Below are 21,952 nucleotides of genomic sequence, written 5' to 3' on the forward strand. Positions count from 1 at the left end.
GGTTTGTAATGAGAGAACTATATACATGCAGGAATGGTTTTCAGAAACTTCCTGTAAGGGAATAGTGATCTTATTCTAAGGATGTACTGACAGTCACTGTGTGTAAAGAGAAACAGAACACAGTCTGACAAAGAAGCAAAAGCTTGCAGCGTTAGGATGCTTCTCAATTTATCACTCCAAATTTTTCATCTTCAAGAGACATTTCTTAGCATTAAAATACAGTCCAGCACTAGGACCATACATGTTTCAGGAGCCTAGTGATAACAAGATAAATCATTATCACTGGCAATTACACTAATGTCAATTACATCAATCTATATAGAAACTTCAAATCATTACAAAAAACCAACATGACTAAACCTCATCACTAATTCTTTCCCTTAGGTAATTTACAGTTTTGGTACACTACAGCCAGAACTAACAGAAAAGCATATTTTTTAAAGAATTATTAACAGTTCAGTATGAAATAATCAACCTTACAGCACAGTATTTTACTGATCATATCTGCAACAGCACAGACACTGCACAAGGATTACAGTAAGGTGCTTGAGGGCCTGGATTTCATACCTCAAGCCAAACTGTTATCCAAATATTCACGGTTTTCAGCAGCATCAGATGGTTTCTTGTTTTCAGATTCAGAGAGCTTCTCAAAGCTGTTATTTGTGTCTGCAGTTTTAACACTGAGCCCTCCATGCCTTCCAGGGTCCTCAGTACGAACCACATCCACAGTGCTGTTATTTGGATCCCCTCTTTCATTTGGAATTTCACAATCTCTCTCTAAGGTTTTGTCATTGTCTTTCAGGACCTCAGTTTCATCACCTGTTCGTTCATTCTCAGAGTTTGAGGGATCTGTGGGGTCAGATGGATCAGGGCTGGGAAGTGGGAACTCTGCCTCTGATGAATCATTAAGCTCTGCTCCAACTCCCACGTTCTGCTCTCCCACAGGACCGCCTCCTCTTTTCCCTTCCAGTTCTGCAACTGTCAGTTTAATTATCTGACTTCCAAGCTTGTTTATGTCTTCTTCCTCAGAAGATAGCTGAGGTAATGAAGGGTAAAAATGTTTATTTTGGATTCTGTTATTTAAGTTTGTTCCCTCTGGAGCCAGGGACTCACTTGCAACAGCGTAAGTTTCATCACATTCTCCCTTCTGTTCTGCTGAAAGAGAAATGGAACAACAAGATACTCGAGTCAGCTGGAGGCATTTGTTATATGTCTGATCTGAAAAATATTACTACCAGTGATGGACCACAGAGATGTTTATCTCAGTAAGGAATTTTTAAGAGTGCTTCCCTATCCTTCCCAGGCCTATTCCTTAGACAATAAACAATCGACACTAAGTTTCCTGCTGGATCTGGCCCTGTTTTGGATCCTGTCTTTCTCTAAAACCAACAATTCAGAGTCAGATAGTACCATACTGTAGAACAGCAAGGTCAGGAAAACTTTTCTAGAGGAATATCAACTCCAAGGCACCTAGCTATGGAAATTTTTGGCACAGCTTACCATTAATCCCCCCCGTCACTACCAGTTTCAGGGGTTAACACAAGCTCCATTTATTTGGAGCTTTTCTCAGGCTTTCATCCAATAATGAAGTTTTGTTATTGGTCCTGCAACATTTCTCCAAACATAAAATATTATTTTGATTAGGGTAACAGCATAAAGCAGCTGTACAAGAATTTGAAGTATAGCATTATACTAAATGGCAAACACTGAAAAAAGTGTCAAAATAAAGAAAAAATCAATGTGCAAACACCCTTGTGAAAGTGTTCTTTATTGTGACCATTAAAGGACAGAAAGTCTCATTGAAAATAAGCTTGAAAAGTAAAGTAAAATTAGGAAATACCAAAATTTAGTCTGCCTTGAGAGCTTAAAATTACTCTTGTTGTGCAGATGCATTACCTTTTAGTACATAAGAATTTACTCCATTTCTCGCACAGGAATCCTGCCTCACACAAGGATGGGACTGCCTGGCTGCAGAGGACCACCCTACTGTCTTGATCTTACCTGCCTCATTTAGAATTTGGGAGCTACTGAGTGAATGAGACCAGGGTTGGCACAAAGGGAACGGACACTCTTACTGCCATCAACAAAGCTAGGAACGCAACTGTGAAGAGCTGGAATTTAAGTCTATGGAAAAGGTAGGGATAAATTAACTTTCAAAAGGTGATCATCCACTGGATCTAAGCCTCATTATCTGAGAAGTCAGCTGGAAAACTAGAAGCTTGATGTGCACTACTGCTCTGCTTGTGTTGTACATCAAAGTGCTCCAAATGAGCCAAAACGTATGTACCTCAAACTAGCACTCGAAATTAGCAGGGACTCTATCTTCCTCTTTGCATGCCTCTGTTTCTTCCCTCTTACAGTAGAACAACACCAACCTATCATCTTGCTGCAATCTTCTGAAGATAAATTGTCTCAAAGCACTAAATGACCAGAGAAAAGTTCATAGAAGAACAGCATTGTTTTCTTCAGGGAATGCCTGAAATAGCACCCAGGCAGTACAGCAGGGACAAGTAATTCAACAATGGAGTGGAAAAGCCCTAAATTGCTGTTCATTAGCAGCTGTGATGCTCAAGTACAGTCCATCCCTTGACACTATCCATCCTGTGCATTGAATAAAGTGAGATTTTGTGGCACAAGACAGGCTTTAATTCATATGATTGTACTCTGTCATTATGCATGTTCACACAGGAACTACACATTAGATCCTACACACATCCACCATCCAGCTTAACTGAAACAGTGATAACAAGTGCAGATTAAAGGAGGCTTTGATGACACCAGGGTAAGCAGATAGGCTGGATAAAAAAAGCCTGAAAAAGCCCTCTGATTATCTACAGATCTAGCTGGAGCAACACTTGATGCATTATAAAAAGTTCTGATAAAGAATAAATGTTTTTTTTAAAAGTTAAGTAGACTTCTTGGGTCAAACAGGCACCAAATACCCATGCTACTCGTTAAAAGACCATAACTGACCAACGTGACATGAGGTTTAATATATAATGATAAGCAAGAATTTCATTGCTATTCTGGCTATCAACTGTTTTCACTCAACTGATCATTCAAAGAACAGGAAAGTAAGAGTAGTTTTGTTTTTATTTCAGTAATACTTTAACCAAGAGCATACTTGTTTGGTGACTGACGACAGACGAACACACTCCTGTGCTCTTCCCAGCTGCAAAGGTCCCCCAGATTTTGGAGGTACATGTTATAGATGAAAAATTACAATATGCACAAAGTTCCTAAACCGCAACAGCACTCATTCTCTGTGTAGAGTGGTACAAAAGGTACCTGTGTATCATTCCAGTATAGATGCTGACTGCAGAGGAGTTGCATAGCTCCAAGCACAGGGACATGCTCCACTAAAACTAAAGCTAAAAACACGTTGCTTCCTTTTCAGGCTTTGAAGGGAAAATGGCAGCCCCAAACATCCTTCAGAAAAAGCATCTGGAGCAGCAGAACAGGTTAATGTTGCATCACCTACTGCTAGAAACTATGGTGTTCCCTGCATAGCTGGTCGTAGATATGTGCTCATCTTTGTCACAAAAAAGTTGCTCCAGTTGAATTATCACAGAGGTAACTTTTGCCTCAGTTCTCACTGCAGGTTATCAGATATATTGGGGCATAGGCAAGGGAAAACCCAAGCTGTTTGTGTAGGCAGAATAGTAATTTCTTAACCTACTCTAGTTTTATGACAGAATTTCTGTGATTAACCTCGGTTCTCATTATGGTCATGGGACAGAGAGGAGGAAAGAAGATGACCCACTGGGAGCTGATTCTTCATATGACTGCCACAGGCCTAATCTTTGTCTGTCCTTTCCTATCCAAGGCTATTTTCTTCTGCTCTTCTCTTCCCCTGACTATTTTTCTGCTCCTGCTCCACATCCCTTTGTTTGTCCAGTCCCTACACTCACTGCACTCATTTCTCATCCACCTTGCAATATCTTTTAATCACATCTTGCTTTCACTGCCAACGTTGTGATTCCTCACTCCTGTGCTCTGACCTCTGCTCAGCCACACACAGGTCCCTCCTCCCTCAGACTTCCATCAACTCTGTCAAACTCCATCTACTCTAGTCTTCCCACCACTTGAGAGTCCTGATCCTGGCCTTTCTTCCCTCTCTGCTCCATGCTTTTTTCCCTCTAAGTTTACTTTATCTCAAAGGAATGGTGCATACCAAGCTTTACCAGCACTGGTGACACAAAGTAAACTCAACAGAATCATTTGTTTGTTTGTAGCAGATGAGATTTGTAAGTGAATCATGCAGAATGAGGTGGAAACTCCAGACTGCTTCCTCAGGCTGGAAACCTTTCCCCTAGATTTCAAATTCCTAATTGCAGATAGAGTAAATGCTTGCATATTTGGAAAAAAACAAACAACCCAAATCCAAACATACAAAAGACAAAAAAAAAAGCCCACCCAAAAACCCATGTGGTCATCAGTAAGACAAAAAAGAAGTTATTTGGCTGTCTTAAAAAAAAATGAAAATCAGCTGACGTAGAAAACACACAGCGTGTACAGCTTCAGCCCAGAGCTAAGGTTTGGCAGTGTTACAAAGCAACAGCAAGAGGGTCTGATGGGATGTGACAGGCAGATCAGACTGCCTGTCTGATCAGCCTGTAATCACAACTGTAATACCAGCCTCACCTAGGACAAATATGGAAAGAAAAGAGCATAATGCCACCAAGTAAATACTTTCAGTAACTGCAGATTTAATTAAAAATCAACAATTAAGTAGGTAAAAGAATGAATATTTATGAGTTATTACTCACCAGAGAACTATTCATTACAGTTTCACTTCTTATTTTTAGCAAAAATATCAGCTGATCAAGATTATAAAAAAAGATCAGCCTTGCTGTCACATTTTATCAGATAATGACATGGACTATAAAGTCAAAATTAAGCCACAATCTATTTAGTTTCAGGACTAACAAATAAATTGTTTATGATGCTTCATGGTTAGCTGAGAAAAATCTGGGCATATCATAATGTTATGCCCATTAAAAACTTTATCCAAATACCAATAAGCAAATAAAATAATCCATCTCCCATCCATTATGAAAAACTAAGGAAAAACAAATCAAGGTTATCAGCAACTGTCAAATAAAGTTAAGCTTAACTTTGAAGAAATGTTAAAGCTTGCTGTTGGAGAAGGATTTTAACAAAACACATGTAAGACTATGAAAAAAGCAGTCAATTTCTCTGGGAAGATGAGTTGGATATTTCAATTTACCATGTGCAATCAGGAAGCCATTCATCTAGACATCACCTATAATGCAGGAAAGTGCTAAGCCAGTTCCACAGACTGCTTCCTACTGTGCATTTTAACTGAGGGGAAAAGTGCAGGAATCAGTTAACTGTAAAACAGATGGCATGAATAACTTCACACAGTGTCATGTTATCTGGCAGGAAATTCTTTGAGGTGTAAGACCTGATCCCTAACCTTATGCAATCCATTCCATAGTAAGTTTTCAGTCGTTCCTTTGCTATTTGTACTGGGACCATCTATCTGTTTCACTTGTGGATGATGTATTCAATTTCTGTGATCACTGAAACTTTGCCTTCTGCTATCCCAGCATGAAAATTTATTACATTTTATTTGGAAAGAAACGAGTACTCAGCTCTCATCACATTCTTACGTTCCAGATGCTCACCTTGTACTTCAGTTTTCTGTGGCTTATCAGCAAACGCTAACAACGGTGACCTGGACCGCTGTATCACGGGCAGGGTTGGGTCACTGAATGTTATCGTATCCTTCCCACCTGGAACAATCACGGTGTTAGAACTGCTGGTTCACCAAATACAACCACTGTGTATCAATGATATTCAAACATACCTTACAAATTTTTGTTACTGAACAGTACAGAACAGGAAAAGCATTTCATGTGATCCTTTCACAGCATGGAAAAAAATACTCTTTAGTGGAGCCACAATATGCAAGGCAAAGGCAGAAAAGCTGTATGTTTTTATCTGCAGCACTCAGTAAGGGCCAGATTTTGAAAGACCAGGTGCAGTATGCAGCAAACTGAATTAGCAATTACAATCCAATTAAAAATAGTAATAATCAGATCATAGTAAAGTAATGGATCACTTGCATGCTATTACCAGCAACTGTTCAGCTCTGACTCTCTACTCTCTGTTATTCTGTATCATGTGATACAAGCAGGTTCATCATTATGTAGCTTTATGCTTCAGATTTACATATTATCCTGCAATGCTTCTTTAAAACAACCCTAAAAACTTCATATAATTAAGAACTGAGGGAACAAACAAGTACACATGGCTGGGGAACAGGAGGGATTTTAATCTGAAAATTCCCCAAACATTTCTGAGCATTTTTGTTTTAAACCAAATGGAAAAAGGCAATTTCCCAGCTCTTCTGCAGACAAAATAGTGCAAGAAACCTTTCATTTGAGGACTCTGCTGTAGATGTTTAGCCTTTACATGTTTTAGCAATGCAGAAAGCAACACCTGCAGATCCTTTAGGAAGTCCTCCACTATTCAGGATGCTCGTGTTTTTAGTGACTGACACTACCTTAAACCTAGAGGGGAAACGGCAGGAAATGTGCAAGATCAGCTAAGCATGGTGTTTGTGTGGCCTCTAGAACGAGTGCCAACTGATAAGTAATGGCTGGGGAGGCAGCAAGATACTGCTCTATTTATCTCCATGAGAACCGACATTTATGTAACAACCACTTCGCCCCTCTAAATCTGTTTGTACGTTTCACCTTAAGGCAACATCCTAAATCTAATCACCCATCCAAGACAAAGACTTTCAAGAGAACACTGGGTCAGGAAATACCTGGAATAAATCCAGCTCTGAGAAAGTTCTGGTGCATACTAAGGAATAATGAAAGTCAAGCTGTTCTCATGGAGTCTAACTGGACCACTCAATCCCTAATTCCTTTTAAGTGCACTGGCTGCAAATACCTTGATCCTGAAGGTAGTAATGATCTTTTTATACCTTTGCCATGTCGGGTAATACACTGCAGCAATATGAATGCAATTAATGCTTTTGAAGCATGGATCTTGCAGAAATCCGATCCTCCTGTCAAGTATGTATCAGAATTCTGCCTCCACTAGACTCAGTAATAAAAACCAGTATTAACTAACAGCAAAGAGGACAACCCTTCCACTGTAACAAAAAATTAACTAAAAACATAAAAAAAGGCAAAACAAATCCAAACAGTATTTCAAAATGCAAAAGCTTCTAGATGAATGTAGTTTCCTGTAAGAGTGAAGGAATTTTGTTTTGGAAGAAGCAAATCATACAGGGAACTTGTGGTATGAAAATGCCCAACAGATATTCACACACAGTCAGAAGCAGCCACATATCCAAAAAGATACAAAAGAATCCAACGGAGGAAGTAAAAAGATGATGAATAAAAAAAATGGGTAGAGGTTTTAATATGAAAGTAGAAAGCAGAGGCTTTTAAATTTATTTCATAAAAAAAGTAAAGCCTGAGTTGAAGTCCCTGAAGATTGCAAGACAAGCTTCACAAAAGATACCTCTTGACTTCCAGCCAGTATTTACACAGTAAACATATTTACTTTCACATTTTTCTCTGAAAACCAGCCTGGTTACAGAAAATGAAGCTAAGCTCAGTATCCACACATCTTAACAATAGATGTGGCCCAAAGAGTCTGATGAATATTTATTTATTTATTTATTAACAGCAATTCACATCCATTCATGAAGGAGGCACACAGGGGTACTGCTGCACTACATTCCGTGAATCACGATCTGAAGTTGGATTACACACAAAGAATTTCAACTAGCTGCTGTGTAAGCTCAATTTCATAACTTATATAGCTTCATGTTCCTCTAATGCATTTTTCAAGGACTATAGTGAAAAGTACACAGATCTCAAAATACATATAAGTTTTCAGCAGTAGTCAATTTTTCATTTTCTTCTCCAGGGTTGGGTATTTTCTTATAACCTCTGTTGCACCCTATGCCACTGTAACTGGCTACAGCCACAGCAGCTGCAGAGCCCTTTAATTCTACCCTGCCTCTGCTCCACACTGATTACTGCAGGGCAAGAAGCAGCACCGAAACTCTCTTATCATCCCACACAGAAAAAGGCTGAATCATAGTTGGCTCTTTCTTAGACTTTTTTTTCCGGTGGAAATCTGGAATTTTCAGGAAATGATAGATTAAAAAAAATACAGAATTACCTATCTGAATATCTAGTGACATCAGATTGTGAAAAGACTAAGATGGTGTTTATTATGTACTGTTATTGAATATATTTTACTTATTTATGTGCGTATTTCAACCACAATGTAGCCAAGACAAAGAATTAAATGCTTCTGTGAACATCACATTCTCTGCTTTGTTCTCAAGGGAGGCAGAATCATAAATAGAAAATCAAAGCCAAATCTATGCCCAAACTTGCCTTCTTTTCAGCAACGAAAACAAACCTCACAAGAGATTAATTTAACTAAAGCCCATTTTCTAAGCAGGGCAATATAAAGTCTGGTAGGCAGAACATCCGCAGGGAATGAGATTTTACCTTCTCAGAAATTAAATATGCACTTCCTGTTGATTAGCTTCCCCATAGTTCATTCAGGGCTTTCTCAAAAAGCAGATGACAAATATGTCACCTAACAAAAATCCAGAGGCATTCAAGATCTTTCTTCAATAGGATCAAGCATATTAGCAGCATTTGGAAGATATTATTATCATGGTGACAATGTATGTTATAAATGTTATATAAGTAATGATGACTAAGTAGGAACATTAACTTCAGATTAAAATCCTGGAATTTGTAATGTGCATTTCTTTCAGCGCTAGAATGAGCATCAGCTTTTATCCATTTTTTTTTTTCAATGACAAAATTTCCACTCACAATCAAATAATACTTTTTCACTCTGGATTTAAGACTGACTAGATGAGATACTCTCCATGTTCTGCTCCTCACCCAAGCCAACAATCAGCTACAGCATCCATTGTGGTACTCCCACACTAACTGTACACACTGATGTTTTATGGAGCGGAAGCTTTGCATGCTCTGAAAAGAAAACTGGTGACCCATCAGGTGTTGCAATGCTCTTTTTGACCACCTCAGGATCAGAGTGCACTTGGAAACAAAAATGCACTCCTGATTTAAAAGGTAAGCAAAAAAATCAACAAAAACTCAGGGTTCAACAGAACTCACAATCCAGTGTTAAAATCCTTTAAAAATATTTAAGATCATCCCTTCTTACTATTTTCCTTAATGCAAATTAATTTTCATGTAGAGCTCTATTTCTCCTGTGGTCACCTAACTCATTTGACTGAGCATCTTTATCTGCTGGATATAAAAATGGTCAGATAACATTTCCATTTATTTACATGCAATGACAATATTTAACGTACTGCTAGGATCAGTTACTAAAAAAATATGTTAAGCAGAACCTACTCCCAAATCCCACCGAGACATTGTAGCTCAGGCCTTCAGGCAGCAAAAGAAAGGAAGGAAAGAGACAGTTGTTATTGTATAAACATTAATTTAATGCTTTACCTACACAGATCAATACGGTGCAAGCTCCCACTTCCATTTTTTAAAATACATTTTACAAACATGGGAAATGCTGCATTTACTAGTGTAAAAACTTTATGGAACACTAGTTTGGTAAAACAAAACAAAATAAACTCCTACAGTATCTATAACTGGTGAGTTTGAGAGACATGTTTGTAGTAATGTACTAAACTGCATTAGCAAGGTCTTAGACAAACATCTCACCTTCATCTCTTGGAGAATGTGGGGAGGCACAAATGCACTAAGTACACTACACGCATTAAGTGACCTAACTGTGGAGAAATCCATGGGAACAGATTTGGACCTCTAGTTCTGGAAAGAGTCAAGCAGGACTGAGAAGGCCCAAACAGGCAAGCTGAAGGGGAAACACACCACATCAGCCCAAAGAGCTGAACAGCATAGGTTTGTTACAAGGGCTCTTCAGCTCTGCCAAATGTTTTCTTCTAGATGTACAGGTTAGGTGGAAAAAACAGACAAAAAAACCAGAAGCCTAAACCACTCTTTCCCACTCTTACTAGCACTGATAAGAATCTGTAAACAACAAAGCCTAATGATGCAAACACCACCAACAAAGTAGCACAATTTACAGTGGTTACAGAAGACACAATTAGGTGCAATGGGAAGAAAAGAAGCAAAAAAGTAAATGTAAATTAAATATTGCACATTTTCCTAACAACAATGTCTATTAGGAAGCAGATTAATCTCCCATTACTTGAGTAATTTAAAACCAAATACAATACTTAAGGCACTATAGGGAATAAGCCTGTTCTGGAGAGATGGACTAGAAAATTTAGGACGATTTATATTTCCAATTTCTAGGAGTTTATGATTCTACAAAAAAGCATTTAAAAACAGTAAAAAACAAAATCCATGGTTACAAGAAGTACAAAATTAATAAATAAAGTTGGTTGAAAAACATAATGACTAACAACCTGTGTATCATTTTATGCAATGTTTAAATAAAATAGTTCACTGTTTTTCTACCTGCTGTCTATGTAAATAATTTGATTACTTCAATATTTAAACCTTTTTTTTTAGCACTTTTCATGTTATTTTTAATACACATTTGACTTAAGAGTTTACAAAGTCTAGTGATTTTGGTTTTCCACTTAATTTTATTAGACATTTCTAATCTTGCAAATGTGCTGAATAGAACACTCAGAAAATAACTGTAATTAAAAAAAATTACGGCCAAACTTCTCTTAAATGAAAACATATCCTTGAAAATGGAACAATGCAAGCTATTCACTTGAAATTTTACTAACCTGGAAGACTCCACAAGCCTGCAATTTCCAAAGTTCTTAATTTCTTTTCTAATTCTGCCACTCGATTACCTAGAATTCTTTGGAAAAAGAATAGTTGTTATCCCAAGGTAACCAAAGCCCAATTACTTATATTACTACAGGTGAACAGTTTAATTGCTACTTAACTAGTGCAGTAAATTTGTATGCAAATCATCTCTTTTCACTAACAGCAATGGACAACCTCTCTCAGAGTTAAAAAAAATCAAATATATTTGTCTCATCTATACCATGCTTTTAAAAAAGCAAAAGGCCTAGCATGTACTGGATATTCAATCTCTGCAGTAAAGAAAAAGAAAAGCAACTCACAATATTTCGGTTTTCTTGCCTACAAATATCACTTTATTTTCTTTATAGCTAAAACCAGAAGGAAAAAGCTACACAGAAAATATAGAAAACTCAAGACAGTATCTAGACTGACTTTGAAGTTCTAAGACACAATTTTTGCTAGTCCTTTATTCAGGGAGCTTTTTCTATCACTAAGATTGCTTAAAATGGCAAGGAATATTTTTTCTATTACACCTTTTTTTTTTTTTAGCATTGAACTGCTTTCTACTTTACTAAAAAGCTTCAAGCTCTTTAATGCCTTTATCACCCACTCAGTATTCACTGTATTTCTTGGGTCATGTCTTCTTTTGTATCTGACTTCATACACAAATACTATTTGCAGTTAGCTCTCCTGCAGGATTTAACTTTTAGTCTTAATTCTCTCCACAGATCAAATGAGAGATCTGTATCTTGCAAAGAAAGCTCGTTTCTCCAATGAATTTTTGCAAGTGTTTTACAGGCACAGCAAGTCTGCTAGAGTCAAAATCTTTAAATAAATCCCAAACAATACTCACTAGACTGAGAAACCTAGACAAGGCAGCAATTCTAAACATGACAGCAGAGATTATGGACAGCAAGTTTTACTCATCAAATTACAGCAACAGGATAAGTCAGTTAAATTTGAACTGAATGCTGAGAAGCAGCATATCCCACCCCAGCAAGGCAATAGTATCTTCCTGTGCATACCAGAGCTGTGTAATACTGCACTGAGAGCTCCTCAGCAAGGGCTTTATGTGCAGACATTTGAGTACACTGGGAATGTCATTAGTGACAAGATGGCAGATTAGGGGAAGGACATGAAGAATAGCACACCCAGCAAATATCAAAGGGGCTAGAAAAATTGATTAACAAGGACTAAGCATTTTGAAATTTCTACTGTGAGGGCTTTGCAATGACATAATAAAAGCCTGTAAGTATTTTAAAGATTACAAAAATATCAGTATGACAGACAATGTGAAAAAGAAAGAGAAAGCTTATAATAAACATCAGAGAAAGCACTGAGAGGTACAGGGGTGTGTGTCAACTAAGAAGAACAGTCTATCACATTCAAAAGCAGAGGAGAAAAGACAAAGTTAGGTTCATTTCCCCATTGAAACTCTGTATTTCAGTAGGTTTAAAAGGTTATGATGGATCTACTACTGTCTTCTCCAATTAAAAGCAAAATTATTCAAGTCTAGATTTCACTTTCAGAATGCTTCCATTTGGTATGAGAAATTCAGCTTTAATAACACTGTTTTCATAACCCTGACATCCAGTTGGGCAATTGGGCTCTGCAGCACAACATGACAGCTGACAGCAAAAGGCATGAAGCAGCTTTCAGGAAACTCCACCTTGAACACTGGGAGCTCATTCCCACCTTCCTGCCTAAGGTCTCACCAAGGGTCAGCTAAAGAACGTGGATTTCCCCTGGCTTAGAGAGGAACAGAGAGAGACATTATGTAAGTCTTCTCCTGCATCATGTTAATTCTGACAGGGAACTGACAAAACAATGTTAATTTGGCTAATGATTGTCACCACAAAGGAGTCAGAAGTCAAGCACTTCTAATCCTTATTATTTTTCTAAGTAGTTCACCACTAGTTCCAGGGCAGAAAACAGAAGAAGGATGCTGCTCTCCCTGCCAGCTAGCCATAAAATAGAAGGAAACTCAACCCTCTGTAATAAGTTATTGCTACTGCTCCCGTTATTCAGGTAACAACAGCAAAGTCACTTTTTTCTTGTTTCTTTTAAATTTTATAATTTATTTATCAGCTCTACCACACTATTTCTAATGGTTTTGGAATCCTCAGAAGAGGCACTTAGTTATTTCTTTAACCTTTGTTGCAGGTTCTCATATAGAAGGATCATTTTGTGTCTCAGAACAATGCTTGGCAACAGCAGAGGACAATAACCCCACTTCTTTCATTGAGGAATAGAGCAAAATACATTCAGTGATAAGTATCATTCTAGTTTGCTTAAAAAACCTCATTACCTCAAAACAGGTATGGGAGAAATAAACCCTAAATAAAGCTGCAAGTTCTTATAGCAATCAATTCTTGAAAGATAAATGCGTAAGCTATTCTAACACAACGTGGTTTACCACATTTCTTCCTTTCCCCTGAGACCTCCAGGTAATTTGCCACCTCCATACGTGCTGTGGGAAGACGGAGCTGTGGTGGCCTGGCTAGGCCTACCTGGGTGGGTATTTTTAAAGGGGCTGCATGGGCTGGTAGCACCCCATTCCCTAATCTCTTTTTTTATCTCTAGACACAGTGAACCAGATCCTTCAATTAAACAGGAGGATCATGTCACAGACACAGGTGCTGATAGCTATTTCCTTTGCTCTCTGGTCCTGTGCCTAATGCAACAGAAGAATTAGTACAAACCTCCTTCCAGAAGGTTTTACAGAAATCTGTTGTTTGTGCAACAGGAGCAATGCTCCCACCTAACTCCAGAAGCCTCTTTCTGGCTCTGTCATGCTTTCCAACATACATGGCCATGATCTGAAGGGAGCTGTGGTGATTTACAGCACCTGAGCTCTCTTTACCTCACTTTAATTTAGATCTTGCTACAGAAGATATACACCCTCATACAAGTGCCATCACCTAAATGCCTGTAAATAGGTCTCTCACAGTCCCATATCTGGCTCTAGACGTTGCATGGAAACTCATGCTCAAGTTACAGACTGACAATCCTTTTTGTAATTTTGGACATGACTGAACTTGCCCAAGTTAGAACTGTTAAAATTAGTGCAATGTATCTAACCACCAGGGCAGCTTTTACGCTGATACAGCTTGCACAAGTGCTGGCAATTTCAGGAACAAATTGCACTAAAAAGAGCATCTAATAAATGGTTTATTGCTGGTAGAATTAAAAAAAAAGGATGTTTATCCATTTGCTAAGCAGAGTTAGGACCATTTGGTTTTGCATTTATGTAACTTTAATCTTGCGACACACTACTGCGTGGAGAATTAATTTAGAACTGCCTTTACAAATTAAGCTAACAGGCTTGTGGAGAAAAACATAGGACATTACTTGAACTTAGTAGCTACCAACCACCTTGGAAAAACGATCTGTTTCCAACAACTTCTTTTTTTTTCTGAAAACAGGATAAAAAATAAAGGCTAGATTTTGCCTTCTTGCTCCTAGGCACATACTCCCACAGTTCCTTCTATCATGCCACATCTTTAGAAGAGTGGCAATAACAGCAGTGTGTCTTTTCCAAGAACAAGTGGCAATGGATTTTTTTTTAACAACAGTGTAAGAACAGAAAGTAAACTTCAACAGAACATCCAAATTCCGATCTACACTAAAAAAAAATCCATTGTCTTGTCATTGCTTCAGTTATTCAGAGAGCATATCCACCATTCTGCTATTGTAAACTTACACAGCCAATTCTCAATCTGCAAGCTATTGAAGAGGTAGGCCTTAGAGTAGGTTAACTGCATGGGGGAAAGTAAGTTTATATGGTCTGAAAAATCTCATGCACTGATAGTAAGAGAATCATTACTAGGTCATTCACCCATCAAATACCAAATGTAGAATTTCCTCCTCAAAATTAAATAACCACCCCAAAATCTCATGTTCTTTACCCACTAAATCTCCCTTTCTTCAAACAACAATCTGAAAGTAAATGTGTCGTCCAAACATGCTCTTTGCACAGGGAAAGACTGCTACCTTGTGATCTATGTAAAAACTTCTTGTCACTACAATTTTCTCTAGCCTCATATCCTTCTCAACTTCCTATTTCGAATGGAGAAATGTCTTCAACAAAAGAATGCATCTTCTACTAGTACCAATTTATGAACCTGTCCATTTAACTTGTGCACTGACAGTACCCTCACATCTAATCTTGTCCAACAGGTGGGCAGTTTCTTTCCCATTTTCACAAGTCAGCAGACTTTTAACATTTTACATGGCAAATACATGCTCCCATTTATTTGCATCTCAAATAAAGGATGTTTTTCCTTGATGCCCTACCTGCATTTCCCTTTTTAACATTTTTATGTCTTAGACATTTCCACCTGTAGTGGTTCCCATTCCTCCTAGCTCTTTAATAGCTTCTTTAATCCACCTAAAGCCTAAAGTGGCAAAAAGAATGAGAATACTACATAGGAATGTTTTTGAGGCTCTTCACACAACTTGATCAGGAGTTACCTTTCTTCTTTTTCCCCTGAACCATCCTGAACTGAATATAACACTTCAGTTCTGAGAACACTCCTGACCCTGGACTGATATGGACTGTCACTTCTCTCTACAACCTGATCTTTTGTTGGCCATAGAATAATAGCTTTTGCATATATCCAATCTCTTCTCATGGCTATATGTGAACAGTTGGACATGCAGACATAAGAACTACATCTCTTCGTGTGGGTTATCTCAAGACAACCCATATCCAGCAGTTGAAAACAGAAAGAGCAGTATCAGAAAACAATCATTACAATGGTATTTGAGAGATGCAGGAGACTGCATATCACCAAAGAGAAATACAAAACTAAGAAAGAACTTCGCAAAAAAATTAAAATTATGCAAAATAAAACAGTGGGTAGTGATACAGTATCAGGATGTGAAAGGTAAAGATTGGTTACACCTGGAACAACAGTTGTTCTCTGGATGTTTTCTTTCTGATGTTACACTAGCAGTAAGAAGGAAGAAAGCAGGTGTTAGCCCTTCCCTAGCACTGCTCTGTGCAACAACTCCTCTTGCATCACAGGACAAGAATTTACTGAGCTGCCATCCATCAGATCTGGACTACAGTTTCACCACTTTATCTCCCTTTAGCTGATTGGGCATTTTTTGTCTCAAATACCCAATTTAAGCTATTAACTGCTCCTCCACTTCTGTTGCTACATCACTCAGAATTATGCAATGGAGTCTGCCTAGTATCTAAGTTACCAATTTTCAAAGTGAATCACTAATTCTAGTGTAATACAGTTTACTTCAGTACTACTTCTTTTCAGGAAAGATGTCTGGCTGTTGCTGGCATCTGGTTCTGATGTGCTTTTGAGAAGCCTGAATAACCTCTGATTACCAGGAGTGACTCAGGGTTAAAAAAAAAAAAAACAAAAAACAAAACAAAACAAGAAAAAACGTACCAACAAAAAAAAAGAGAGGGTGAAATTGAGCGCAAAATCAAGGAACCACTTCCTAGCTCTGATTTTTATACACTATATAAGGACAATAATATCAGAATGTCACAAAATGCATCAAAAACTTTTATATTCTGCCATGATAGGAACTGTACAAGCCACAAAGAATTCTACTGATGAGCAGAACAGCTAAGAGTAAATAAATTCTCCTTTAAAGTTCAGTTCAGATTTTTTTTAAAAAAACCATATAATAGCAATCCAACTGTGTTTATCTCCTTCAACTTTTAGCAAAGTAAGGACAGGAGCAACAGGTATCATCTGTATGAAACAGCCACTGAGCATGTGTCAAATGTTACATTAACACTTTAAGACTTTTCTAGGAGCAACACTTACTAAGCCCACCAATGCTTATTAAAAAATTCCTTCACCTACAACCAATTACCACATACCTTCTCTCCAGTTTAAGGGTGTCCTTCCTCCCGGAAGCTTTCCTTTAGCTGTCCCTACAGATTTCCTGCTAGAAGTCTGCTTTGTGTAATTACAGTCACAATAACCTATGCAGCAAACCAATCCTTGCCTAGCAGTGGCAGACAGGTCTCTGTCAACTCCAGAATTTAAGATGAAAATGTAATTTTTCTCAAATCACAAATCTGGTCTTACAAAGTAAAGAATCAACCATTTAACTGTGATGATGAATTTTCTGTGAAAATGAATCTTCCTTCCCATTTCCCTTAGTATTTCCCCTAACTAACTTTCCCATAGCTTGATATTTTACTTAGAAGTCATGCCACCTACTTGTTGGTTTGTCTTTGGTGTTGTATGACCATGTTTTTTTCATGGATGGTTTCCAGTAATGCAGTGGCCAGTGATTTGAGATCTGAAATGGATTGTGGTGTGGCTGGTAGGCTACATCCATGATCCTCCGACAACAACTCTTGGACTATAACATTAAAAACACAAATGAGTTTTGGCTTCTCATGCAGAGATGAAACATAGACATTTACTTAGCATTAAGGAACTATTCCAATTACTCGAATGAATATATGCATTTTTCCTTCAAATAAAATAAAAAAGCAAAAGATCAGAACTGTCATTTCTAGTTGGCATAAATATGGTGGCTTTCCAAGTTGATTGTTATTCACAGCAATAGCCAGAACAAGTATAAGCAGACACATCTTACATTAACTCAATTCTGCTTTTTGGAAAATTCTTTGTGTTCAGAAAGATGCAAAACAACTCTTCTACAGCCCTACAAACTGGTAAAAATTGGTCATTAAAACCTCCAAGGATTATGTTATATTAATTTTCAGAACCATTATATCCTTCACATTATTTAAGACTGGTGTGAAAATACAGTCAGCCATGAACTCTTCCTTTGCAACACAGTCTGTACCTTCAAGCCAAATCAAGAAATTGGCTAATATTAAAATCTCTAACTAGAATCTGGCTCTGCTTCTTTATGTAAATATATATATATATGTGTATATATATGTATGTACATGTATGCCAGTACACGCAGAAGTGGAGAAAAGAGAAGTCAAAACAAGAGAAATGAGTTTCAACTTACCATGACACTTACTACTGATCTCATATGTGTGTATGAATATAACTACATTTAAACAGTAGGGTAGCAAGGTATACTGTTTGCTTCAAAGAATTTTCTCATTGCCTTTCTTTCCTAATCTTGATATTTTCTTTGAAACAGGGAGAAGAGATTATTCCACTTTGCTACCCATGAAGAAACATGGGACACAAAGATTTCTTGTAAAACATCTGAATGTAAAAGCTTCCAAGAGCAGTAGCAGAAAACCTGACTTAGTGCCCCTCCTCCACCACCCAGTCTATTTTTCATTGGAATGTGAATTGTGACTGCCATTGTTAGCATAGCAAAGAGATGAATAAAGAAGTGATTTGTCAGGGTATAGAGAGTAAAGAAATATTTCATAAAACTAATGTGGGAGAGAATGAGTGGCAAAAGAATTAACAAAAGAATAAGCAGTAATCTGTAGGCAAATTTTATATTGTCAAGTCAACTGAGAAGAGGACAGAATTAGCACATAGTAATAAACAGGGAACGAGAAGAGAGCTTTTGGTTTGATTAGTAAGGAAAGGGTTATTGAAATTAAGAGGTTAGATGAAAGGAATTCAATGAGATACGCAACACCATGCTGCATTTATGCAATACCTTGCTTTGCAGAAAGGACTCCAGTCAGAGCACTGCTACTGGATCTACTATGAGTCTTTGAATTTTTTCGTCTCTCTAGTGCATTCTAGGAAAACAACAAATAACTTATTTAGAAAAACAGTAGTCAACAAATCCTGTCATTAGGAGGAAAGACTTTGGAACTTTGAATTTTGGTATCAGAGCAACTCTGCAAGGCCTGGACCTTATACCCATAGTAAACTATGGGGGTGTAACTCAAAGATTATTACTGTCCAGCCTAAAGTCTTTGTAATGTTACAAAGACTAATTTGTCCCATCATAATCACTTTACTGCAGTCTCTCCCACCCACTCCCCCAATGTATATTTAAGACTTGCCTATTTTTTAATAATCTGCTGACTGCCAGAGAAGATACTGCAGTTTCCTGTAGACAGCATCAACTGGAAACAAAAGCAGACTTTTCCCAGCATTTCTTTGGATAGGTTACATATGAAAAGTTCCAACTCCTCTATCAGGGTTTCTATAAGCCCTTTTAGTACCAAATACCAACTTTCAAGAATTAGAAGCAGGCTGGTCTTGCTACAGAAGCCCAGTTCTTTCAATTACAGTTCTGTGAAATCCACCAGACCATCAAGATACTCAGTTCTCACTAATTAACTCACATTCCAAAAGACCCAAGCTGCAAGCAGGAACAGACAATGAAATGAAGTTGGTACTTTGAGGGGCTTTGCTCATGCACAAAAAACAATAAAGGCTGTGACTACTTTATAGTGACCTAAATGAAGAAGTCCTACTGACAATTCTAAGATTACCCTTCTCATGGTCTGACAAGCAGCCCTCCCCCTCCCACTCCCCAAAATCAAAGCGGGAGGGGAGCCCTCCCATCCCAATCCCCAAAAATTCTTTGCAAAAGGAAATAAGAGTGCATAGCTTCTGGGAAGGGCAAAAATCAGTCCTGAAGGTTTTATGTAAAACAGTATATATCTTAACTCGGGAGAAGAAGAACAGTGAAAGCTTAGTGACCACTAAGCTACATGAAGAAATAGCACAGCCACCAGAGAACAGGGAAACAAGGTCTTCTTGTGACGGCAACACAGCTGCAGTCATTCACCACTGCATGATCTGCTATTTTTCACCTACCAGCTGGCTAGAAGGCTGATCACCTGCCCCCCAGCAGAGTGATGGTTCCCCCACAGAACTTAAAAAAAGTATTTCATTAATTTCTCAAAATACTCTTAAGAGGTATCCCTTTGTACTGCCCCCAGCTGAGAAGCCTACAAGGAAGAATGAGTGTGTAATTTGTATACATACTAATATTGTTAGAATGTCAATGGTGGATTTTTCTTGCAAGAACAAATTTGTTCTTCATACACATTTAACATGAAAATGAACAGTAACTTCGATGAACAAAGAAGCACAGTTTTGATGATATACTGAGAGGATCTCACCTTATATTTAGTAATACTAGACTTCAGAAGGTTGACTTCCTCTTGAAGTTGTTTTAATCTCTCTTGAAGATACCTGAAAAAGAAATGTAATCCTTTACTTACCTTCAAATACTGCCTCAAGCAGTCTTCTTTACTATTTGGCATGTTCTCTCTTTGAATTATTGAGAGTTCTTTTCCCTCTGCAGTTCTGTGAGGGATGAAATAACAAAATCTTACTGTTCTTGACCCCATAAAACTTTAAGTAGGGAAACAAATTGCATCAGAACAGGAGGCTGCCCTCCTATTAGATTTGTCAAGCATGCTGCACAATGACTTTGTATTGGTCGTCAGGTTCCTGGGAAAGAAAGCTGAAAGAATATGTTTATGTCTAGAGGAAATGGTCAGGAAGCATTTATGTGTGCCCTCTGTACTTGAAGGTCTGTGAGATGGACACATGAAGATTTGTATATATGTCAACACAAGACTCAGCTATGCAGAACTTTTGCATTGCAATATCCATCACTTACTTGGCACTTCTCATTAGCAATCACAAAGTAGAAAATTTAACAGTATAGCTGAAAAATGGTACACAGTTGAATGAAACAGCAAAGTTCTCTCTAATAGAGTTTATGCACTTGGATGAGACAGTTATTTCCAAACAGGAAAATATAGTTTTTATGTATAAAATAGGTATATTATTAATAATACTTATAAGTATATATAAATATATATATGTATATTTATAAGACATCTTTTTTCATGTAGTACAACTGCAGCTATATTAGGGTTTGTGACAATTTAATTATTTCACAGAAAAAACTCACATCACTGTCAGGGGAGCAGGAAGCTTAAATTGATACAAAACTCTGTGTGTAGGCTACACAAAACAAAACAAAAAGCCCTGAAGTTGCTGGGAAGAAGCAATGCCTTTGGTAGTACACCTTCTTGCCTAAAGCAAAGTTATTGTAAATGAAAACTGTCTTACAAGTTCTATTTCACTTTAAGGTAATTGTTAACATTAAGTGAGATACCTGCTATGGCTCTGTCAGAGGTTCCTCTCTGTCATCCTTAGTAGTGACCATAAAACACATTCTTTTCCCAAGAAACCAGCAAGAATACCTACATGGGTGATTTCACCAGCAACTTTTTTTGGCAAATCACTCCATGCTGACAACCTCTCCCTGTGGAGAAAATTATGTCTGTAATTGTTAACTCAGGGTACTCAAAGTCTCTCTTACCAATTCAAGATTAGTCCGTTACAGCTCACTGGGAATTTCTGAATACACAAATTTTTAATATTCCTGGTTTTGGTGCCATACAGTGACGGGAATAAAAAGGTCTTCTCTTCCTTTTCCTTGTTTAGCTTTTTATGGGAACATCACTGGCATCTCTGTAGCCAAATACAGCATTGGTAATTTCCTGTAGCCTAGATTCCTCAATATTATTTAATGCTTACACTAAATAATAATAATGTAATTAAACATTACAGTATAAACAAAACAGGCAAAGCAAATTACCAAAATCTCTTAGCTTTCATTCTTGGATATATTTTCTTTAAAGTTTTGTTGTGACTGATTTCCTGATACTCCTATTACAACAACACAGTTTTTCTAAGGAAATAGTAATGCACTCACCTGTTCTCCATACACAGGGCATCTATGTCAATGATACGGTTTTCATGCCCTCCTAAGACATGATTCAACTCTTGGTTTAGTCTGTCAGACTTATCTTGGTAAACAGAACGTTCCTCTTTCACATCTTGTAACTCGTCCAGTGCAGCCTGAAGATCATATCTCAGAGTCTCAATCTGAGAAGAAAGGAGAGCTGTATCAGTGTAAGTTTAAACAATAGCTAACACAGGACCCGGCCTGAAAACAGCAACAAGCACATCTTTGAACAATACCGAGTTTGGACAGCCAAAAGTATTTTCAAAGCTCATAACTCCAGGTATTTTTACTCAATTTCAGTAATATTTCATTAATTTGGAATTAAGAAAATTTACAGGTTAGATTTGTTTGAAAAAATTTCTAGAAAACGATTAAAATGTAACAGCAAATGAACCTCAATTCCTACTGTAATTGTACTCTACAAACTTATTAAGGTGGTTTTATCATATAATTTCTAGGACTCTAAGAATTAAGTCAAC

At 37.6% G+C, this 21,952-nt stretch overlaps 1 protein-coding gene across 11 annotated transcripts in view; it reads right to left on the bottom strand.

Moving 5' to 3' along the window:
- CCDC149 (coiled-coil domain containing 149) overlaps positions 1-21,952 on the bottom strand; it is a 51,895-nt gene that overhangs the window by 2,947 nt on the left and 26,996 nt on the right. For 2 of the 11 annotated variants that reach the window (XM_086890132.1, XM_086890128.1), the window contains 8 exons: positions 21,441-21,613; positions 19,828-19,900; positions 18,402-18,486; positions 17,012-17,156; positions 10,787-10,863; positions 9,402-9,434; positions 5,652-5,759; positions 568-1,152 (listed from right to left, as the gene is read on the bottom strand). In XM_086890132.1, the coding sequence (XP_086746258.1) occupies positions 569-1,152; positions 5,652-5,759; positions 9,402-9,434; positions 10,787-10,863; positions 17,012-17,156; positions 18,402-18,486; positions 19,828-19,900; positions 21,441-21,613 (1,278 nt within the window). In that variant the 3' untranslated portion in view covers position 568. Of the gene's footprint in view, positions 1-567; positions 1,156-5,651; positions 5,760-9,401; positions 9,435-10,786; positions 10,864-17,011; positions 17,157-18,401; positions 18,487-19,827; positions 20,015-21,440; positions 21,614-21,952 lie in introns of all 11 variants that reach the window. The other 9 variants (XM_086890131.1, XM_086890127.1, XM_086890135.1 and 6 more) reach the window with 6 other exon arrangements.

Source organism: Cyanistes caeruleus, chromosome 5 (genome assembly GCF_971803275.1).
Source record: "Cyanistes caeruleus chromosome 5, bCyaCae1.hap1.1, whole genome shotgun sequence".
NCBI lineage: Eukaryota > Metazoa > Chordata > Aves > Passeriformes > Paridae > Cyanistes > Cyanistes caeruleus.